This window comes from Protopterus annectens, chromosome 2.part1 (assembly GCF_019279795.1).
Source record: "Protopterus annectens isolate FY-2018-M chromosome 2.part1, PAN1.0, whole genome shotgun sequence".
Lineage (NCBI taxonomy): Eukaryota > Metazoa > Chordata > Ceratodontiformes > Protopteridae > Protopterus > Protopterus annectens.
Window position 1 is genome coordinate 1789210322 of NC_056729.1, and position 17849 is coordinate 1789228170.

At 39.5% G+C, this 17849-nt stretch overlaps 1 protein-coding gene across 2 annotated transcripts in view; it reads right to left on the reverse strand.

The window, feature by feature from the left end:
- The window catches only part of MTOR (mechanistic target of rapamycin kinase), a 4577509-nt gene that overhangs the window by 1034893 nt on the left and 3524767 nt on the right, over nucleotides 1-17849 (reverse strand). For both annotated transcript variants that reach the window (XM_044063218.1, XM_044063219.1), the window contains exon 39: nucleotides 10121-10321. In XM_044063218.1, coding sequence (XP_043919153.1) covers nucleotides 10121-10321 — 201 coding nt within the window. The remainder of the gene's footprint in view (nucleotides 1-10120; nucleotides 10322-17849) is intronic.

Genomic DNA, 17849 nt, shown 5'->3' on the forward strand with positions numbered 1-17849 from the left:
GAGACAGTAAAAATTGCTGATATTTTAGCATGTGAAACTAGCAATTTAAGGCTCTCATTGCTAAAGTTGCAGACGTATATACTTTCTTTCCCCATCTGTCTAATGCTCTGGAATCTCTGTCAGAGGGAACTGGATTCTTGGCTGATGAGGCCTTAACTCCTTTGGGTCCCTGAAAAATAGTTTCAAGGTCAGCTACAGGGCTTTTATACAGAAATTTATGTGAGTCAGGGACTCTGTAGTATCTGTCAGGTTTAACAGGGGTTGGAGGTAAGGAATTAGGATTTAAGCTGGATTCAGTATACACATCATCCACAATATCTAACACTGGCAGAATAGCAAGGGGTCTGTGTTGAGGTAATAAAAGGAAGTCTCTGAGCCTTTTCTTGGATTCTGAATAATCCTGGCCATCCCAGTGGAAATTGCTCCCTCATGCTATGTAGTGTTTCCCCAAAGGAGTAGTCCTCAGGCAGTGAGGCTGATGGAATTGATTCCTCAGCATCAGAATCCTCATAAAGGGGTAAAGAGTATCCTAGGTCTGAGGATGAATCAGAAGAGATGGACACCTGGTCAGATGAGTTATAGTCTGCATCCTGTCTAGGCCTTTTATCAGGAGGGGGATGGGACCCCCTGATCAGAGTGATTAGGTCTTCGGCCATTTTGAGCATTTGTTTCTTAGCCATGGAGGCCTGTCCTGGAAAATGCTGTATTTGTTTCTTTGACTTTAAAGGAGGCTTAGACTTAGCTCAGGGTTTAATGCTTAACTGAGTAGGTCTGAAGACACCCTCTGTAGCTGTGGTTTGCTCAGCTACTGCGGATCCCTCTGAAAGGTTAATTTCGGTAGGCTGAAGAACTTGTGCATCCGAAGGCCCAGCCATCTCCACGTGGGAGTCAGAGGCGGCTTGTGGTTCTACAGAAGCGGTCGTCAGGGGCTGCGAAGGCGCCTCGCTGAAAACCGGCGACTGGCCTAGAAGAGGCTTCGTAAGTTTTGGGCCTCTGATGCCTATCCTTGTCTTTGTGCTTTTTGTGTATTCCGGTCGTCGGAAGTTCCGATGGCATGGTATAATTGAATTTTCTACCAAAATAATGTCGGGCAAAATCAAACCGACGTTTAATAGTGCACTTGTTAAACCTAGCACAAAACCGACAACCAGTGACGTCGTGGTCAGGGCCTAGGCATGGGATACAATAGGAATGGAAATCCTTATGAGGTATCAGCTTCCCACAAGAAATACAGTTATTAACTTTTACTGACATCGGTCTGAGGCAAGAAAAAGTTTCCCCAACAGGGTACTTAGTTTTGTAGAAAACTTCGGTTCTGGATTCGGAATGAAAATCTCAGGAGATGGCAGACTGGCACTTGAGAGCTGCTTTTGCTTCGGGCACCGTGCGGCAAGAAAAACTGAAGAAAATGGCGTCGGCTGCATCTTATATACCCCTGTCACACTGACGTCAGGGAGGAGGCGACAGCAACCAATGCCGGACCAAGACTTTGGAACTCAGGCCGACTGGGGAACCGCCTGAAGGCAGGATAATCCAAGTGTAATGACTGCAGCAGTGTAACACGATGAACATCTTAACATGCACTGTTACGTGCTTTCGGAATTTTGCCATTTCGCGTGAACACATCTGACGAAACAGCATTCGCAACTTTAAGCATTCGCTTAAATAATAGGAACCCTGAGGAGATACCCTGTAATTCCCTATTACCTTATTTATGAAATTAACTTTCAACAGCACTATCACTTAGCAGTTAGTCTTGTGTTAACTTTTTTAGGGCTCCCTAATGAAACACACACTAGGATTGCTGAGTTTTGACATACTGAAATAAGACCAAAAATATGGGACAACAGAAAATATTGTTCTACTATTTTGCCATGCCACAGAAGTTAGAGTGATCTGTTTTACGCAAGCAAAATGATTTATGTAAAGTGTTAGTATAAATACTGTTTTTTTATATACATGTGTGTGTGTGTGTGTGTGTGTGTGTGTGTGTGTGTGTGTGTGTGTACGGTTGTATATAATATATTTATTATTATAATGTAAAGTGTTAGAAAACTGCATGTTGGGCACAGTGGTACAGATTCTTGGCATCCATTGGCTTACTTTTCCAGATTGTTCTATACTGCTCTGCACTTTTCTTCATGGGCAGCACAGTGCTACTGCGAGAGTTCCAGAATGCAGACACCACTTTATAAGTAAGTGAAGAGACTAACTGAAGAGGAGAAGAGATTTTCTGAGGAAACTTCTTCAACAGAAGCAGGAGACGAAGGCAGGTTGTCAGTTGGGCATCTGGGCAAGGACATCGGCCCAACAACAGCTTTACAATAAGAGACTCTAAGCATATGTGTTGTAAAAGATAATTAAATCTTGACAGAGAGTATTTTAAAGTCAGTCGTTTAATGCTTATTGTGGCTTAAATGAAATAAATATATCGACTCAAGCCTACATGGTGCAAGTCTGTTTCTATTCTGGTGCTTGCTGCTTTAACAGTGGCAAGCCAAAACAGTTTCGAACTATGCACTTGCAAAGTTTTGAAGTCGATAGTAAATCTTTAAAATACTCGTACATTTTAAATGTTGATGTCAACATCCAGTTCAACATATTGTTCAATGAAGTAGTGCCGGTTCGATATTCTTCCAGACGAAAAGGGTGAACGAGACGTCATTTGAAGCAACTACTCTTCAGCGATCACCGAATTATCCGATAAAGACTTGGCAGCATTTTTCAGTTTTCAACTTGATCACCTGGTGACTGTTAACAGCTCGCTGTAAGCCTTTTTCTGTCACAACATGGATGCTCAAACAGTTAAGCATAGAGAGCCCACATGTAGTCAGTATAGATGTTAAGTTAAATTACAAAGATGTATAGGACTTTTTAATGAAATGGTATGATATAAATGGAGTAAAATGCTGAGTTTTTTAAACATAAAGTTGCTTTTGCATGTTTTGCTAAGACTGTGGTAGGCTTTGATCAATATGTACAAAAATCAAAATCACTACCTACATGTCTAAAGTGTAATAGTACCACTACGTTATACTGTCAGGAATGTGTTGATATACTTAAGATTATCTGTCAGAAATGTCAGGATAGCATGCAGTTACCAGAAACACAACCAGATGCTGCAGTTTTCACGATGCCAGTAACTAAACCACTGAGAGATATTGAGGGATGTAACACACAATATAAGGATTTTCAGGCTCCGATTTTAACTCCCTTTATTTGAAAAGTACTGTTTGCAATGGTCAGAGAGGCAGCTAAAGGTGAAAGGAAAACAGGTGACACAGTAACAAAGTTAAATAAGCTGACACAAAGCTTTAAGGAAAACTGCAGAAATATGATGCAGAGCTTAGGCAGTACACTGAGGCTACACAGTTTCTTCTAACTACTTTACAAACTGCATTACAATCTTTGCAGGAAAGAATACAGAAAGGGGGGGGGTGAAATCACTGCCATAAAAGTACAGTTAAAATGGCAGAGGATGACATTAGGATGGAGAGAAGGTTTAGAGTACAGGCAGTTATGGATAAACAGAACTGCAATAAAGCAAATACAAAGTTACTGCAACAAATACAAGAATTGCAGGTACAACTTAGAAGTACATCCCACATTAACTCAGAAGATGTAAACTTAGCAAATACACTGACTGAGTTATATCAACAGTCTAGGTTACTACAGGTAATCCTACAGTGGAATGAGAAAAAGGGAATTTTCTACAACATGGTGGCTTTTGAAAAAAGTGTTACACATATGGGTGGTACACATTGGTCAGAGCCTTTGGAAAAATGTTTCCGGGTTTTCATCCCTAAGCGTTTCACTACATATATACAGACAAAATGCTTAGATGTATCTACACCTCTTCAGAAAATGAGATCAGTTTTACTGGCATACATGCAGAGACAACCATTAACAAACAAGTTAATGCATAATTTTAATCTAATTATATCATAGACCGATAAAGCAAGCAGAACACTTAAAAATGGCTTATCAGATAGTACATGACAAAATAGATCAGCAGATGGAAGATGATGCAGCCCAGAAGCAAGTAATTCACAGTTTTCTAGAACAGGTTAAAGGAGTAACAGACCACATTAAGTGTATTAATGAGGAAGGCTCCAAAACACTGGATGAAGTGGTGACCAGATTGATGAAGGGAGTGGAAATGGATGGTAAGCATTGTACAGTGCAAAACATTTTTGTACTAAGGAAGATGAGAAAGAGTAGAATGAGGTACATGTAGTGGGGTGAGGGTGAGGAAGAAGGTGAAGTGTTGCCCAAAAAGGGGGAAGAACAGCATTGGCCCCTCCTCAGGTAGAAAGAGAAAGTAAGGAAATAACCTGTTTTTTCTGCAAGAAGATAGGACATGCAAAACAGGATTGCTAACATTATAAAAAAATGGAAGAGTAAACTAAAAGAAAAGGGGGTATATCCAGCAGAACAAGACACATGAGAATAAGAATCATATGCGGTGGTGGTGCTGTGGTATCGATGTTGCCTCACAGTAAGACGCTGTGCGGTTCGATTCTCAGCTATAGCATCTTCTTCATGGAGGCATGCGTAAATGGGCGTACCTTCGTTGAAGGTCGTGCGTCAGAGCTGGCAACTCGTCACGTAAAAATCTACTGCCAATCATTAGCGGACCGGAGTTCCGCTGTGGTGACCCCTAACTGGGAAAAGCCAAAAGACACAACAACAACTATAATCCCAAAAGGAAAAGTTATAGAAAGTCACAAACAGATAGCAGAGGGAATGTATGCACAGCAGTGTGTGTGATAAGGGATCCACCATACAATCCAGAAAGTAAAAAGTCAGAAAATATTTTGAGAGAAATAAATAGAATTGTATATGTTGCCAATGAAGATGAGCAACAACTAAAAGCAGAGGCAGTTCATTTGGTGCATTCAACGACAAGTTTAATGTCAAACCCACCCTTATGAGGGACAGAATAGAGGTGTGCCCCCACCCTGGCCCACATCACCTGGTTAGTCTCTCTTACTCTGGGTGGTGATGGGAGACCACTGGTTACCCTATGGGTAGAGGGGATACTGAGGCAAAACATTCTGGTAGACACCAAAAATGGCAGTCTCAGTAACAAATAGAAGGTTGAAAATAAATCACCAAAAGAAAACAGTTATTTTGGGATTCAATGGAAACTCCGTAGTAGCTGTCAGTAGTCAACCAGTTTACATTAGATTTGAAGAGGATGGAGAACCATTCAAGGCAACCTTTTTGTTGCACCCTAGCTGTGGTATAACTATTTTATGGATGTATATATTATGAAAGCTGGGAATAGCTATATTATTCTCTACAGCATTCTATGGAGACCAGTGCAGGGAATGGAGGAGATTGAATATGCACAATGTGTGGTAACAGAAGTAGATCAGACAGACAAAAAGGAAAGAATTGAGGTGGAAATCTTGGATGAGCAAAAGGAAATGTGGGAAAAGTTGGAAAACACTTTTCAGGATTTATGGGCGAAATCCAAAATAGATTGTGGTAAGCTAAAAGAGGGCATAGTGGTGGGTAGTCCAAATGATTTTATTCCGCCTTTCCAAAAACAGTACCCAATTCCAACAGAGGCTCAAAATGACATGAGGAACCGCATTCAAGAATGGAAGCAGGTAGGCATTATTAAAAAGGGACATAGTCCAACAAATTCCCCTGTATGGCCAGCATTAAAGAGTAATGGCAGCTACAGACTTGTCCTGGATCTTAGGAAGGTAAATGACTGCACAATCCCAAGGGCTCATTTGATACCTGGGGTTCCAGAACTGTCAGCAAGAATTAAACTCACTAGTAAGTGGTTTTCAGTTATTGATTTAGCAAATAGATTTTTTGCTGTTCCATTGCAGGAAAAGGAGTGGCAAAAGTTTGCATTCACTTTTGAATGTGATGACATGGTTACCCTCAAGGGTTTCAAAACAGCCCAGTGACTTTTCATCAAATCCTGGGACAGGTGTTACAAAAAATAAAGCTGCCAGACAATGGAATTCATTACATTTATGACATTTTGATATAGATGGAAAAAGCTGAGAAGCATTACAGCATTTAAAGAAGGTGCTATGGGCATAACAAGAAGTAGGATTCAAAGTAAGCATGTCAAAAATACAGTTCATGAGGCAAGAAGTAAAATTTTTGGGAACTATAATAACACCTACAGGCAAGACGCCTTGTAAAGAGAGGATAAAAGAAAAAGTAGGTTTACCAATGCCTTTGACAGTGGCAGATTTATACAAATTTATGAGAATCATGAATTACAACAGAATTTATTGCGGATTATACAGCAGTGGCAGCACCACTGTACAGGATGTTAGCGGAACAAAAAACTTCCACAACATTGCAATGGGGGTCCATATAAGGAGAGGCTTTCAAAATGTTGACTCAAAAGTTAGCACAGGCTACAGAGTTGATAGCTCCAAATAGCAAGGTTACTTTTTTTTTGCAAGCAGCAGCAGGTCCCGAAACCATATCTGTAGGTTTACTATAGGTGTGGCTATTAGGAATGTCTCCAGGAATGGAGTACAAATTAAGACCAGTTACACGTTGTAGTAGGAAACTCACTCCGGTGGAAAAGGGATATCATCCCTACATACAGCAACTGCTGGCAATTTACTGGGGAATTAAAGCAAACTGAACATTTGATGATGTTTTCAAATGTGATAGTTCAAACCCCACATCAGTCGGTTAAAATTTAAAACTTTATTGTATATGACAGAAATGGAAAAAATAATGGAAGGGATGAGTCAAACGGTATTCTCAAAATGGCTACTCACACGTAATACAAAAAAGATTCACACTGAAGTGTCAGATACATATCTGTCAAAGCTAGCAAATTATGTAGGGAAAAGAACACAACTACATGGAAAGTTCTGGAAAACCAGAAAGGTTTCCACTAAAGCCCGAGTTTGATTCCAGAATACCCACTGACTATGTAGATGGGGCAAGATTCTGGAAAAATGGAAAATATCGTACAGGTTTCGCAACTGTAGACCCAAAGAAGGGGCATTGAGAAGTATTCATTAAATTACCAGGTCACATGTCGGCTCAAACAGCTGAGTTAGAAGCAGTAAAATGTGTACTGCAGGACTACAATCCAGTTAACATTTATAGTGACAGTGCATATGTAGTAAATTCGTTAAGGTTAAACATGGCCACAATGGGCAAGAATAGGATTTGACGTTAGTGTAGGAAAACCTTTAAAGCGTGCTCAGGTTTTAAAAGATATGTGGGATATTATACAAAAATAATCTTCAGGGGCACTTCAGCATTTTAAAAGAAAAAGCACATCAAAAATAAAACAATGTGGATGCACAGGGTAATGGTTTAGTGGATGCAAAAGCCAAACAAGCAGCAGAAATGGGTTACCCACTATATCCTTAGGAGACAGAGTGTGAACTACAGTTCTCAGAGGTAGCAATAAATAAAAGTGTAGCAGGATATGATGCACTACAGGCAGATTTGAGTGAGGTACAAAAAGAAAAACGAATTGAGGAACAATCGAAACAATGCAAGCTAATAAGTAATGGTACAGGAACAAAGCAATATTATGTATACCAGTCCTTAAAGGGAGCAGAGTTACCTTATGTCCCTTATGGCTTGGTGAAACAGCTTGTAAGGTTCAATCACCAACTATTGAGGCACATAGGAAAAGGACAAGCTATGGAAGGTGGTAAAGGAAAAATACTGGCACCCAAAGCTATAAGGTTGTGTCAGGTAGTACAGGTTGAATGTCTGATATGTTTACAAACAAATCCCCAAAACAAGAAAACCGCAGATGCACAGAGTTCTAACAGCAGACAATCCACGGTATGCCATTCAAATTGATTATGGAGGACCTCTGGGAGGGGGGTGGGTGGGTTACAGATATCCACTGGTTGTAGAAGATGTTTTTTCAAAATGAGTGGAAGCTATTCCAACCAAGATGACAACAGCTAAAGTAGAACCGCTTTGGAAAAACATTTTTGTACAGTGAGGATGGCCAAGAGATATAGAGTTGGACAATGGTCCACAGTTAATCAGAAAAACATTAAAGGAGTTAAGTAATCTTTTAGGCATTCAGAAAAGGTTTTATGTTTCCTATCATCCACAATCCAATGGTATGCTGGAAAGAATGAATTGCACAATAAAGGAGAGACTAAAGCAATGTACATGGAAAAGGGAAACAACTGGGTTTCTCATTTACCTGCTATTTTGATGGGCATTAGGGGTACTCCAAATAATAAGACAGGAATTTCACCATTGGAGATCATGACAGGGACACAAATGCCTCTAACTTTTCCATTTGATCCTGAAGTAAGTACGGAGAGACTATTGTTAGAAGTAGCAAAGCATCAACAATGGTTAAAGAACATACAAGAGGTGTGTGATGGAACAGCAACAAAACAAGCTTTTTACCTGCGGTCCAAAGTATCAATACAGCCAAAAAGAAGAAAAACTGTCGGTAGGGGAAAAGGTTTTAGTAAAAAATTTCAACAGGTCAGGACCAGGGGAAAGTAACTGGCAAGGGCCATAAAAAGGGTAAACAAAGCATTCTAGTGCACAAAGATCAGTGTAAATTAATAACTGAAATAAGGACAAAAAGGCAGAGAGATAACAGATTGTCACCTGTTTTTCAGATATCCATCTACTGGTTTGGAATGCCATTCCATCAAAGAAAGAAAAGGAAGAAACAGACAAAGAAGAGTTAGTATGTAGTAAAGCCAGCAAGGAAAAGATATGGAAAAAGAATGCTTCATTAATTTTAATGTTTGTGTACATAGGAGCTATTTCAAAAATTGTAATCAAACAAGATTTAAGTCAGTAGGCTAAAAAGACAGCAAAATTGTGTACCTGACTTTAACATGTTCACAGTAATGCAGATGGCATATGCAGAATTAATAATGCAACAAAATGTTGGGTATGTACTCCAATTCCAACAGCATGAGAAAGAGTAGCTTTTAAATCTGTACCAATGACATTGGAAGAAACTATGCAGGTATCATTATTTTTCTAACTGGTATTGTTTTTACATGCATAACGCTTTGTGTAACAAAAACGTTTAACGAAACAAATATAAATAAAGAAAAGTTAACACAGTTTTGAGGTTCTGCCTAACTGTTTTAATAAAATGGTTTAATTTTATTTTTTGTTGTTTAAATAAAAAAGGAGGAATTGTTGCAGTAAACTGCTTTATGTAAGCAAACTGATTTATGTAAAGCGTTTAAACACCGTACTATATATATGTGTACTGCTGTATATAACACATTTATGTCTATTTGCATACATATATACATATATGTATATGTGTATGTATATATGTGTACATATATATATGTATAGAAAATGTAAAGTGCAAAGTGTTAGCATAATGCATGTTGGGCACAGTGGTATAGATTCCTGGCATCCATAGGCTTACCTTTCAAGACTGCTCTACAGTTTTCTTCATGGGCAGCATAGTGCTGCTGCAAGAGTTCCAGAATACAGACAACATAGGCTTACCTTTCCATACTGTTCTTCATTGCCCTATACTTTTTACATCGGCAGCAGGGTGCTGCTGCAAGAGTTCCAGAATGTGGACACCGCTCTACAAACAAACAAAGAGACTGACTGAAGGGGAGAAGAGATTTTTTGAGGAAACTTCATTGGCAGAAGCAGGAGATGGAAGGCGGATTGGCAGTTGGGCAAGGACATCAGTCCAACAATAGCTTTACAATAAGAGAGACAAAAGCATCTGTGTTGCAAAAGATAATTAAGCCTCGAAAGAGCATTTAAAGTCAATTGGTTAATGCTTACTGTGGCTTAACAGAAATAAAGATATTAACTCAAACCTAGATGGTGTTAAGTCTGTTTCTGTTCAGTGCTTGCTATAATAACAACGGAGACAAAGGAATATTCCAAGAAACAGTAATATCAGATTTAGTACCTGTAATTCCAGATTTTCAGTCATTCAGTTGCCACTTTTTGGGACTCGACAATCAGAGTCTCCACACACTAAATGGTTAAGTTTTTGTGGACTGGTAAAAGGTATAAACTAAAGCTCTTTAAGAATTCTCTACCTTCTTCCACAGAAACTCACATAATGCAGAAACATGATATGGAACACAATTATTTTTTTTTTACTTCTGAGTAGCTAGCTTTAACTTGCCTCACTGACTTTCTTCTGCATAGGAGAAGGGACTGGGCTGATTTCACTGCTGTCTGCCTCCTCGCTCTCACTGTTGCTGGCTTCACCACTGATGCTGGTACCACTGGCGTGACGCTGTTTATTCTTCTCTTCTCTGGCTTGGTTCTGGTGTTTGTAGTGAAGCACAGCTTCAAAGTTCATCACAGCCCAAGCATGCCAGGCCTACAAGATCAAACAACAAAAGATAGAGTCACAAGGACAGCGGAAACTGTACAAAACTTTCAGCCTAACATGTAGTGTTCAGTGTGGCTTAAAAGCAATTCATAATTACACAGTGTGTTTTTACAGACCTATTCTTCATTTTCAAAAACAATGTAGCCAAGAAAAGCTTTATTCTCTACTGGAGCAATTGTAAATTCTGCTTTACCTGAAAACACTAATAATTTTTCTTGCTTAGTTGTTATAACACAATGGGAAAATCATGCACTTTTTCCCCAAGTTGTGTTTTTGGTTACAGTTTTCTGGTTATTGCATAATAAACATCAGCAATGTATGCACAACACCTTGAATACTCCTTGTATCCATGCTAAGGTCAACAAAATAGGCAAGTCCTTAAAATCCATGTTTATTAAATCACACACATTTAAGTTAAAAAATGTGGATTTTAAGGACTTATCTATAGTTTGCCATGCTTTTTTTTCATCAAGAATACTCAAAGCATGACCAAGAAAAGGCGCTTACATTATTGTTATAGAAGCTTAAACAATACAGAAAAAGAAATAGAAAAACAATGTGCAGGTATAAAAAATTGCTGGTATGATGACAATCATTAGATGTCTGTACCATACTGCCTTGTTTAGTGAGCCACAAAAAGCAGAATTCAGTACTACATTGCTTACATACAGTTACATAGCTCATTTAGTAAACACAGTCTTATTAATATAAAAACATTGTGAAGCAACAAAAACATCTTTGCTTCCCTTAGATTAGTTAACGTAGGGAAAGAACGACAGGTCATCTGTTATGGATCACAGGAATACAGGAACAATACTATGCAAGCAGTAAAAAGAACCATAAAAATCCTATCCATATATACCTTTAAGCAAGCAGACTTGAAAAAGTTCTTGCTACCCTTTACAAGTACTTAATAGTACTTGTCTCCCAAATCGAACTGAGTCATACACAGTAATCCTTGAGTAAATCTGTACCTAACTGTGGGTACTTCTTCCCAAAAGCCTTCACTGTAGCTAGTTCTCTCTGATATGAAACTCCTGTTTAAAGCATGTGCTTCCCCACTTTGTTCAATGCAGTAACCAGCACAGATATAAGTAGGTGTACCAGCCTCATAGTTTCCGGTTTTATATACCCTAGAAATCATGAAGAATGACCCTGCCATTAAAGGAATAAGGACAGAAAATTACAAACTTGTAACACATCCAGAGAAATTCCCTGAAAATACAGCTCAACAACTCACTTTTTTAATATTTTAGTATAATGGGCATGCTGCAGTGGCATTGCTATCAACTAAAATCACAAATAGTACTCACATCACAGAAAGTCAGCAGCCAAAGATGTCACCAGAACAACAGGACAGTTCTACAGCATCACAGTTCTTAAAAGCACTAATCACGAAGAGCTAAGCCCCAGGTAACAGCAGCTTAGTAGTATGGCACCACGGCATGAAGGGTAAGAAAGCCTTTACCTCAAAAATACAGGACAACATCTAGCTTAAAGGATAAATCAACAAGGCTTATGTAAGGCACCCATCTCCACCTCCCAAATGATATTTTCCACTGCAGCAGAGTGAAAAAGACCAGATAACACCAATTCCTTCCGTGCTCTCTGAAGTTCCAACACCAGGAACCTGCTTGGTGTCAAAAGTTGCTGACAACTACAATAGAAGTAGGCAAGTAAAAAGATCAGTGTAAAACCCCAAACTACAAGGAAGGAACATGGAAGAATGAGAGAAAAAGACATTGGTGTTTCTCATTTGAAAAGCCTATAGGTAAAACAGTAACTTCAAATGACTGAAAAAAGCTGACAATCAGAATCTGTGCCAATACAAAAAAACAAAACCATAAGAATAAAGTTATGCACTTACCAAAAGAATGCATCTTTGTTATCCCACTCTGCCTAACTAAACTAATGAGATATCTACCCTCAGAGGGGATTTGAGCCTATAGCTATTTAAGCTCATGGCAGAGCTTGAACTCCTCCCATTTCCCACTGTGCACTCGTGTCCTCTTAGCCTTCAAATCAAGTTTAGCCCTTAAAGCAAGGTATATTGGTGATCAGAAGAAAAAGTGGAAAATAATTGGATATGGGCTTCAGGCGTAGGTCCAGCAGGTCTGTCTAGCAGCCAGGTAGTGACAATTTGGAGGTGGAATGTGCAGCTGAACAGAGTGGGATAATGAAGATTAAGTGTTATAGTTATTACATAATTTCCATACTTTTCCTTATCCCCTGTTTACCTTAATTGAAGGGACAGAATCCCCACCTGCTAGGTATATCTGTGTGGCATCATGACTGCATAACTTTGTTGATGGCAGATCCAAACGATGATCTGGACCTTGATATTAATTCCAGCTTATAATGTTTGATAAATGCATGCATTGCTTACACTGTTGACAATATTGCTGCAGCAAAAATATCATCTACTTTTTTAAAGGATGTGGAATTTGCTACTGACCCTGTAAAATGCACCTTAGACAATGACAGTAAAATGTTTTTGTTGATGGAATAAATGTGTGTAATCTAATCTGACTGCTATATGGACAGCATAAACTTTGACATCTTGGAACCCAATGCAGAAGAGGAGTCCGAGACAAATAACTAATTGTCCTTCTGGAGATCTTTAGTACAATGTAGATAAAAGCAAAGCTGTCTCTGAGCATCCACGGATTGAAGTAAATACTCTCTTTGACTGGTACAATTGGCAAAAATACAATGGAAGCTGAATATTCTGACTGAAGGCTGATTTTGAAGTGACCTTATGCAAAAATGAAGGTTAGCTCTGAGTGAGACTGTCTTTATGAAAAAACAGAGTGTTTTGCAGGAGACAGCATATAATTTGGACATTCTTTTGGCTGACACTACAGCAAGTAAAAACAAGGTTTTCCAGGAGAGGCATTTTATGACGCAGGAAGAATTAGGTTCAATGAGGGTCAGAGTTAAGGTTTCCAAAGTTTAAATCTCATAGTGGAGAGGAATAATTGTTTATTTGTTCCTTTCTTTTACAGCTTGCTATTGCTGCGTCTCAACCACCCCAGGTGTCTCCCACTGTTCTACATAATACCTTGGCCTCCTGCCCTTGAAAGAACCATCTAAGGGGATTCTGCAGTGCTTTCTGTAACCATTCTGCCTCCCCCAAGAACTAACTACAACGTGTATGTACCCTATTGTGAAAAATATCTTGTACCTTTCTACTGTTGTATATTAACTCAGTGTGCGTTCACTAGTAGCCTACCATGTACTTTAGTCTCCCTTTTACTCTCCAGGCTCCTTCCCACTCCTCTTGAGTGCTTGTGGCTTATCCTTGTAGTTACTCAGTCTGGCCACTAGGTGGCAGCATCTTATTATAGCGAACCTTTCCAGTTTATGCTAAGTAGTACAGTAATAGTTCAGTTACTCTACTACTGGCCTATTTTAGTTCCAAACCTCTATGAATTTTCTGCTTCTCTCTACCTTATACATATAGTGACCCAGTTCCTTATCCCTGTGCCTCCTTACCTTTGAGCTTGCTCTCTGCTTCACTAATAAGTTTTTGCTAGCTAGTCTTCTTCCTTCTCCTTGGCTCTACCCATTCTGTTTGCCCTGTGGGGTCACTACGCTCCGCTAACCTGCCCCCAAATCTCACCCACCCCCACTACCTCTACACTTATAGTCACAAAACCACACCCACTCCCTCATACACCAATAGACTCATCCCAACCCCTGCCCATAATAATTTCTTCCGCCCCACCCCTGCTAATTTATCCCACCCCCTCACCACTCCACAAAATCTAACCATACTTGGTACAGCCCACTCCACTACCCACTAAACTCAATATTCCCCTTCAGCTCAAATTCTAAATAACCACTATGCTTACAAAACCTGCCTCATTTATAACTCAAATACTTCTTCTCACCTTATCCTATCTAAACTATTGCACAAGATATCTTAATACCAGTTACTCTCCCCCTTTTCATACAAGTTCACTCCTCATACAACACGTACACTCAACTTTCATATCCCCCTACCTATACTTCAATAACTGTCTACTTTTCCCCTACAAACATTTACCTACCCACAGACACTCTACTCCCACCCTAATCAGCTCTGCTTCCACAAAACACATAACCCTCAAACTAGATACTAAGCAGTCTAAATACCTCTTTTTTCATATTTGCCAACTTATTACCATCCTTCTCTCTGGTGATATGCACCCTAACCCCAGCCCCTCAGCCCCTCTCCCCCTTACCCCCCCCCCCAACAGGAAAATCCCTCCTTTTTTCAGCACTAAACACTCAATGTATATGTAACAAAATCCCTAACATCCACACCTGGCTTCTCCACAATCAGACAGATATTCTGTCCATCTCCAAAACTTGGCTGAAACCCCATATAAAAGACTCTGAAATAATACCACCCAACTACTGTACCATTAGAAAAGACAGAACACATAAAAAAGGTGGTGGAGTCGCTCTCCTCTACTCATCCTTCCTCTCCATTATTCCTTACAGTAAACCTATCCCCAATTCGCTAATGTTGAACTAATTCCGGCCCTACTTCAGGTAAATATTCAAACTTATATGTATAGTCACCTTCTATATCTCTCCCGGAGACAATGTCCCAATCCTCAAAGATATTCATTACCAATGAGAGTATAATCCTGGGTGATGTAAACATTAACTTGACCACCATTTAATCTCCTACAAACTCCCTAAACATAAACCTCTACAACTTCTCTCGGCTAATCAATTCCACAACCAAACCTTCCAAGTACTACTCCTCTGGAAGCACCCTTGACTGGATTCTGGTCTCTGACCCTCATTACATCTCTGATAGTGGTACCCTCCCTGACTCTCTCAGTGATCACTTTCCCACTTTTGCTCATTGCCTTTCCTCCTCCTTACAGCTATCTCATACCTATATATCCACATGCTCCCTAAAAAAACATCAACCCCAATATCTTCTCAAACTCACTAAAACATATAAACTGGAGCCCACTAAAAACTCTCTCCTTAGAAAATGCCGTTACACACTTCAATACAATATTCGTAAACCTTTTAGACACCTTTGCCCCCTGAAAACAAAAAGAATTAAAAGTAACTCCATCCCTTGGTTAACCAGAGATACCTTAGCTGTCATGCATCTCTGAGACAATGCTTGGAAACACCACCAGAAAAATAAAATTCCCATCACCTTTAATGAATACAAAATATTTCGTAACAAAGTTAAAAAACTTATTATATCAGACCGCAAATCCCATTTCTCGATACTCCAAAATAACCACAAGACAAACTTTAAAATAGTCTGGGATGGAATCACCTCTCTCTTTAATCCAGGTAGAAAAGAAAACCCCTGCCCAGATCCAAATGTCTCCGACATGGATTTAGCCACCCAATTTAAACTCTTTCTTCAATGATTCTACAACCAAAACTAACATCATCTTTCAGTAATAATCCTACATCCTCACCTCTACCTTCCCCTATCTCTTCCTCCTCAAGTATTTCCACCTCTCAACCTCCTCCCTTCTCTATGAAACTCATCCTTACATCTACTATAAAAAAATGTATTCAGAACTTGAAACCATGCACCAACGGCCCTGATAATATTCCTTCCTACTTTCTAAAGAAAATAAAGAAAGGGTGCCTCCTAATGCTAAAGTACAGCTATCAGTAACAAGTAAAAACAATACTTTCTAAAGACAGCTGCAGAAGCCATTCCCTTCCCCATCTGCATTCTAATAAATCAGTCAATCCAAAAAGGCTATGTACCCCAACTTTGGAAAAAGCCCTTTATTATTCCCCTTCACAAAGGGGGCAACAATAACAATATCCTAATATTTGACCTATTGCCGTCTTATACCCATCTCTAAACTTCTTGAAAAATGTATCCACCTACAACTTTTACCCTGTCTCATAGATAACCACCTGCTAACTCCCACACAACATGGATTCAGGCCTGGCCACAGCACTACGACTGCTCTCCTCTCCTTCCTCAAAACTGCTAACAAAGTCCGTGACTCCGGCTGTATTGTGTCTACCCTCCCTCCTAGACCTTTAAAAGGCCTTCGATACTATCTCTCACAACTTTTTCCTAACTAAACTCTCTAAACTAAATCTATCTCTCTCCTCTATCAACTGGTTTACCAGTTACCTCTCTAATAAGCAACAAGCAATCAAATGGAAAAAAAAAAATCACCTCACTATTCTTCAGTACTCCCACAGGTGTACCCCAGGGTTCCATACTAGGTCACCTACTGCTCAATATTTTCATAAATGACTTCCACCATACCATCCCTAATGCAACGCTTATCCAATACGCGGACAATTCAACAATCACCTGTTTTGCCACTTCCACCCTCATAAAATTAACCCAAGATACCTTTCTCTTCTGAACAATGGATGTCAGATAACCACCTAGCACTCAATGCATCAAAAACTAAACTTATATTTACCCCTTCTAAAACCACCACCATAGACAAAAACTCATTCTCCATCACCAGTCAGAATAATACACCTCTCGATATAGTATCCAGCGCAAAACTTCTAGGTGTTTTCATTGATGATCAGCTTAAGTTTGATACCCGCCTACAAATAAATATAAAAAAAACTCATCAGAAACTTGGTATGCTCTACAGCCACAATCACTACCTCTCTCCCTCTACCAAGTTTGTTCTCTCTACCACATACCTCATCCCTTCTCTCCTATATGGTGCCCCACTCCTTACTAACCTACAATCTTCCCTCAAGACAAAACTCTCCCCCTGTTACAACAAAATTTCCAAGTTTGCCACAGGTTACAGATCCTCCACCAATCACTGTATTGCCCTTCACAAACTGAACTGGCTAGAGTTGCCCAATTATCTTACCTACATTCAACTCACCCATGCTCACAAACGTATCTTTAGTCCCTTACTCTGCCCCTCCCTTGCCTCCAACCCTTAAAATACACTTACCCGATAGACTCCTAAGATCCAATATCCAGGATCTGACTGAATTGCACAAACCTGCCCGCCCACCTGGGAAATATCTACTGTCCTCCTTAGCACACCTCTGGAACTCCCTGTTACCTATTTTCCGTACCACTGGCAGCCTCTCCTCCTTAAAACCTTGCTTCATTCACACCTAACATCCCATTGGGAATGTTCCTGCTCCCATCCTACATAAACTCCCTTAGTAACTCAACTTTTTCTCATACTCCCTCCATCCCTCCTTTTCCACCCCACTCTAAACTATCTACCTCCTCACCTCCTCCTCCACTCTCTTCTTCTCCTAACATTTCCACCTTGCCTTAGATCATTTCCTTATTAAATCATCCACATACAACCCATGTATTCCTTGCCCCTACTGTTATATTTCTTCAGTAGAAACAAATATATATGAAAATATATACTTCTGGTTTTAATTTCTGTTTTTGCATTTGTAGGAACTAACATATTTGTAAATATTACTCATTTTTTATAACTTCTGCTTTTGTATTTTTACTAAATTCTACTCTCAAATACCATGCTTTTTACCTGTACTTCTGTATTACTATTACCTT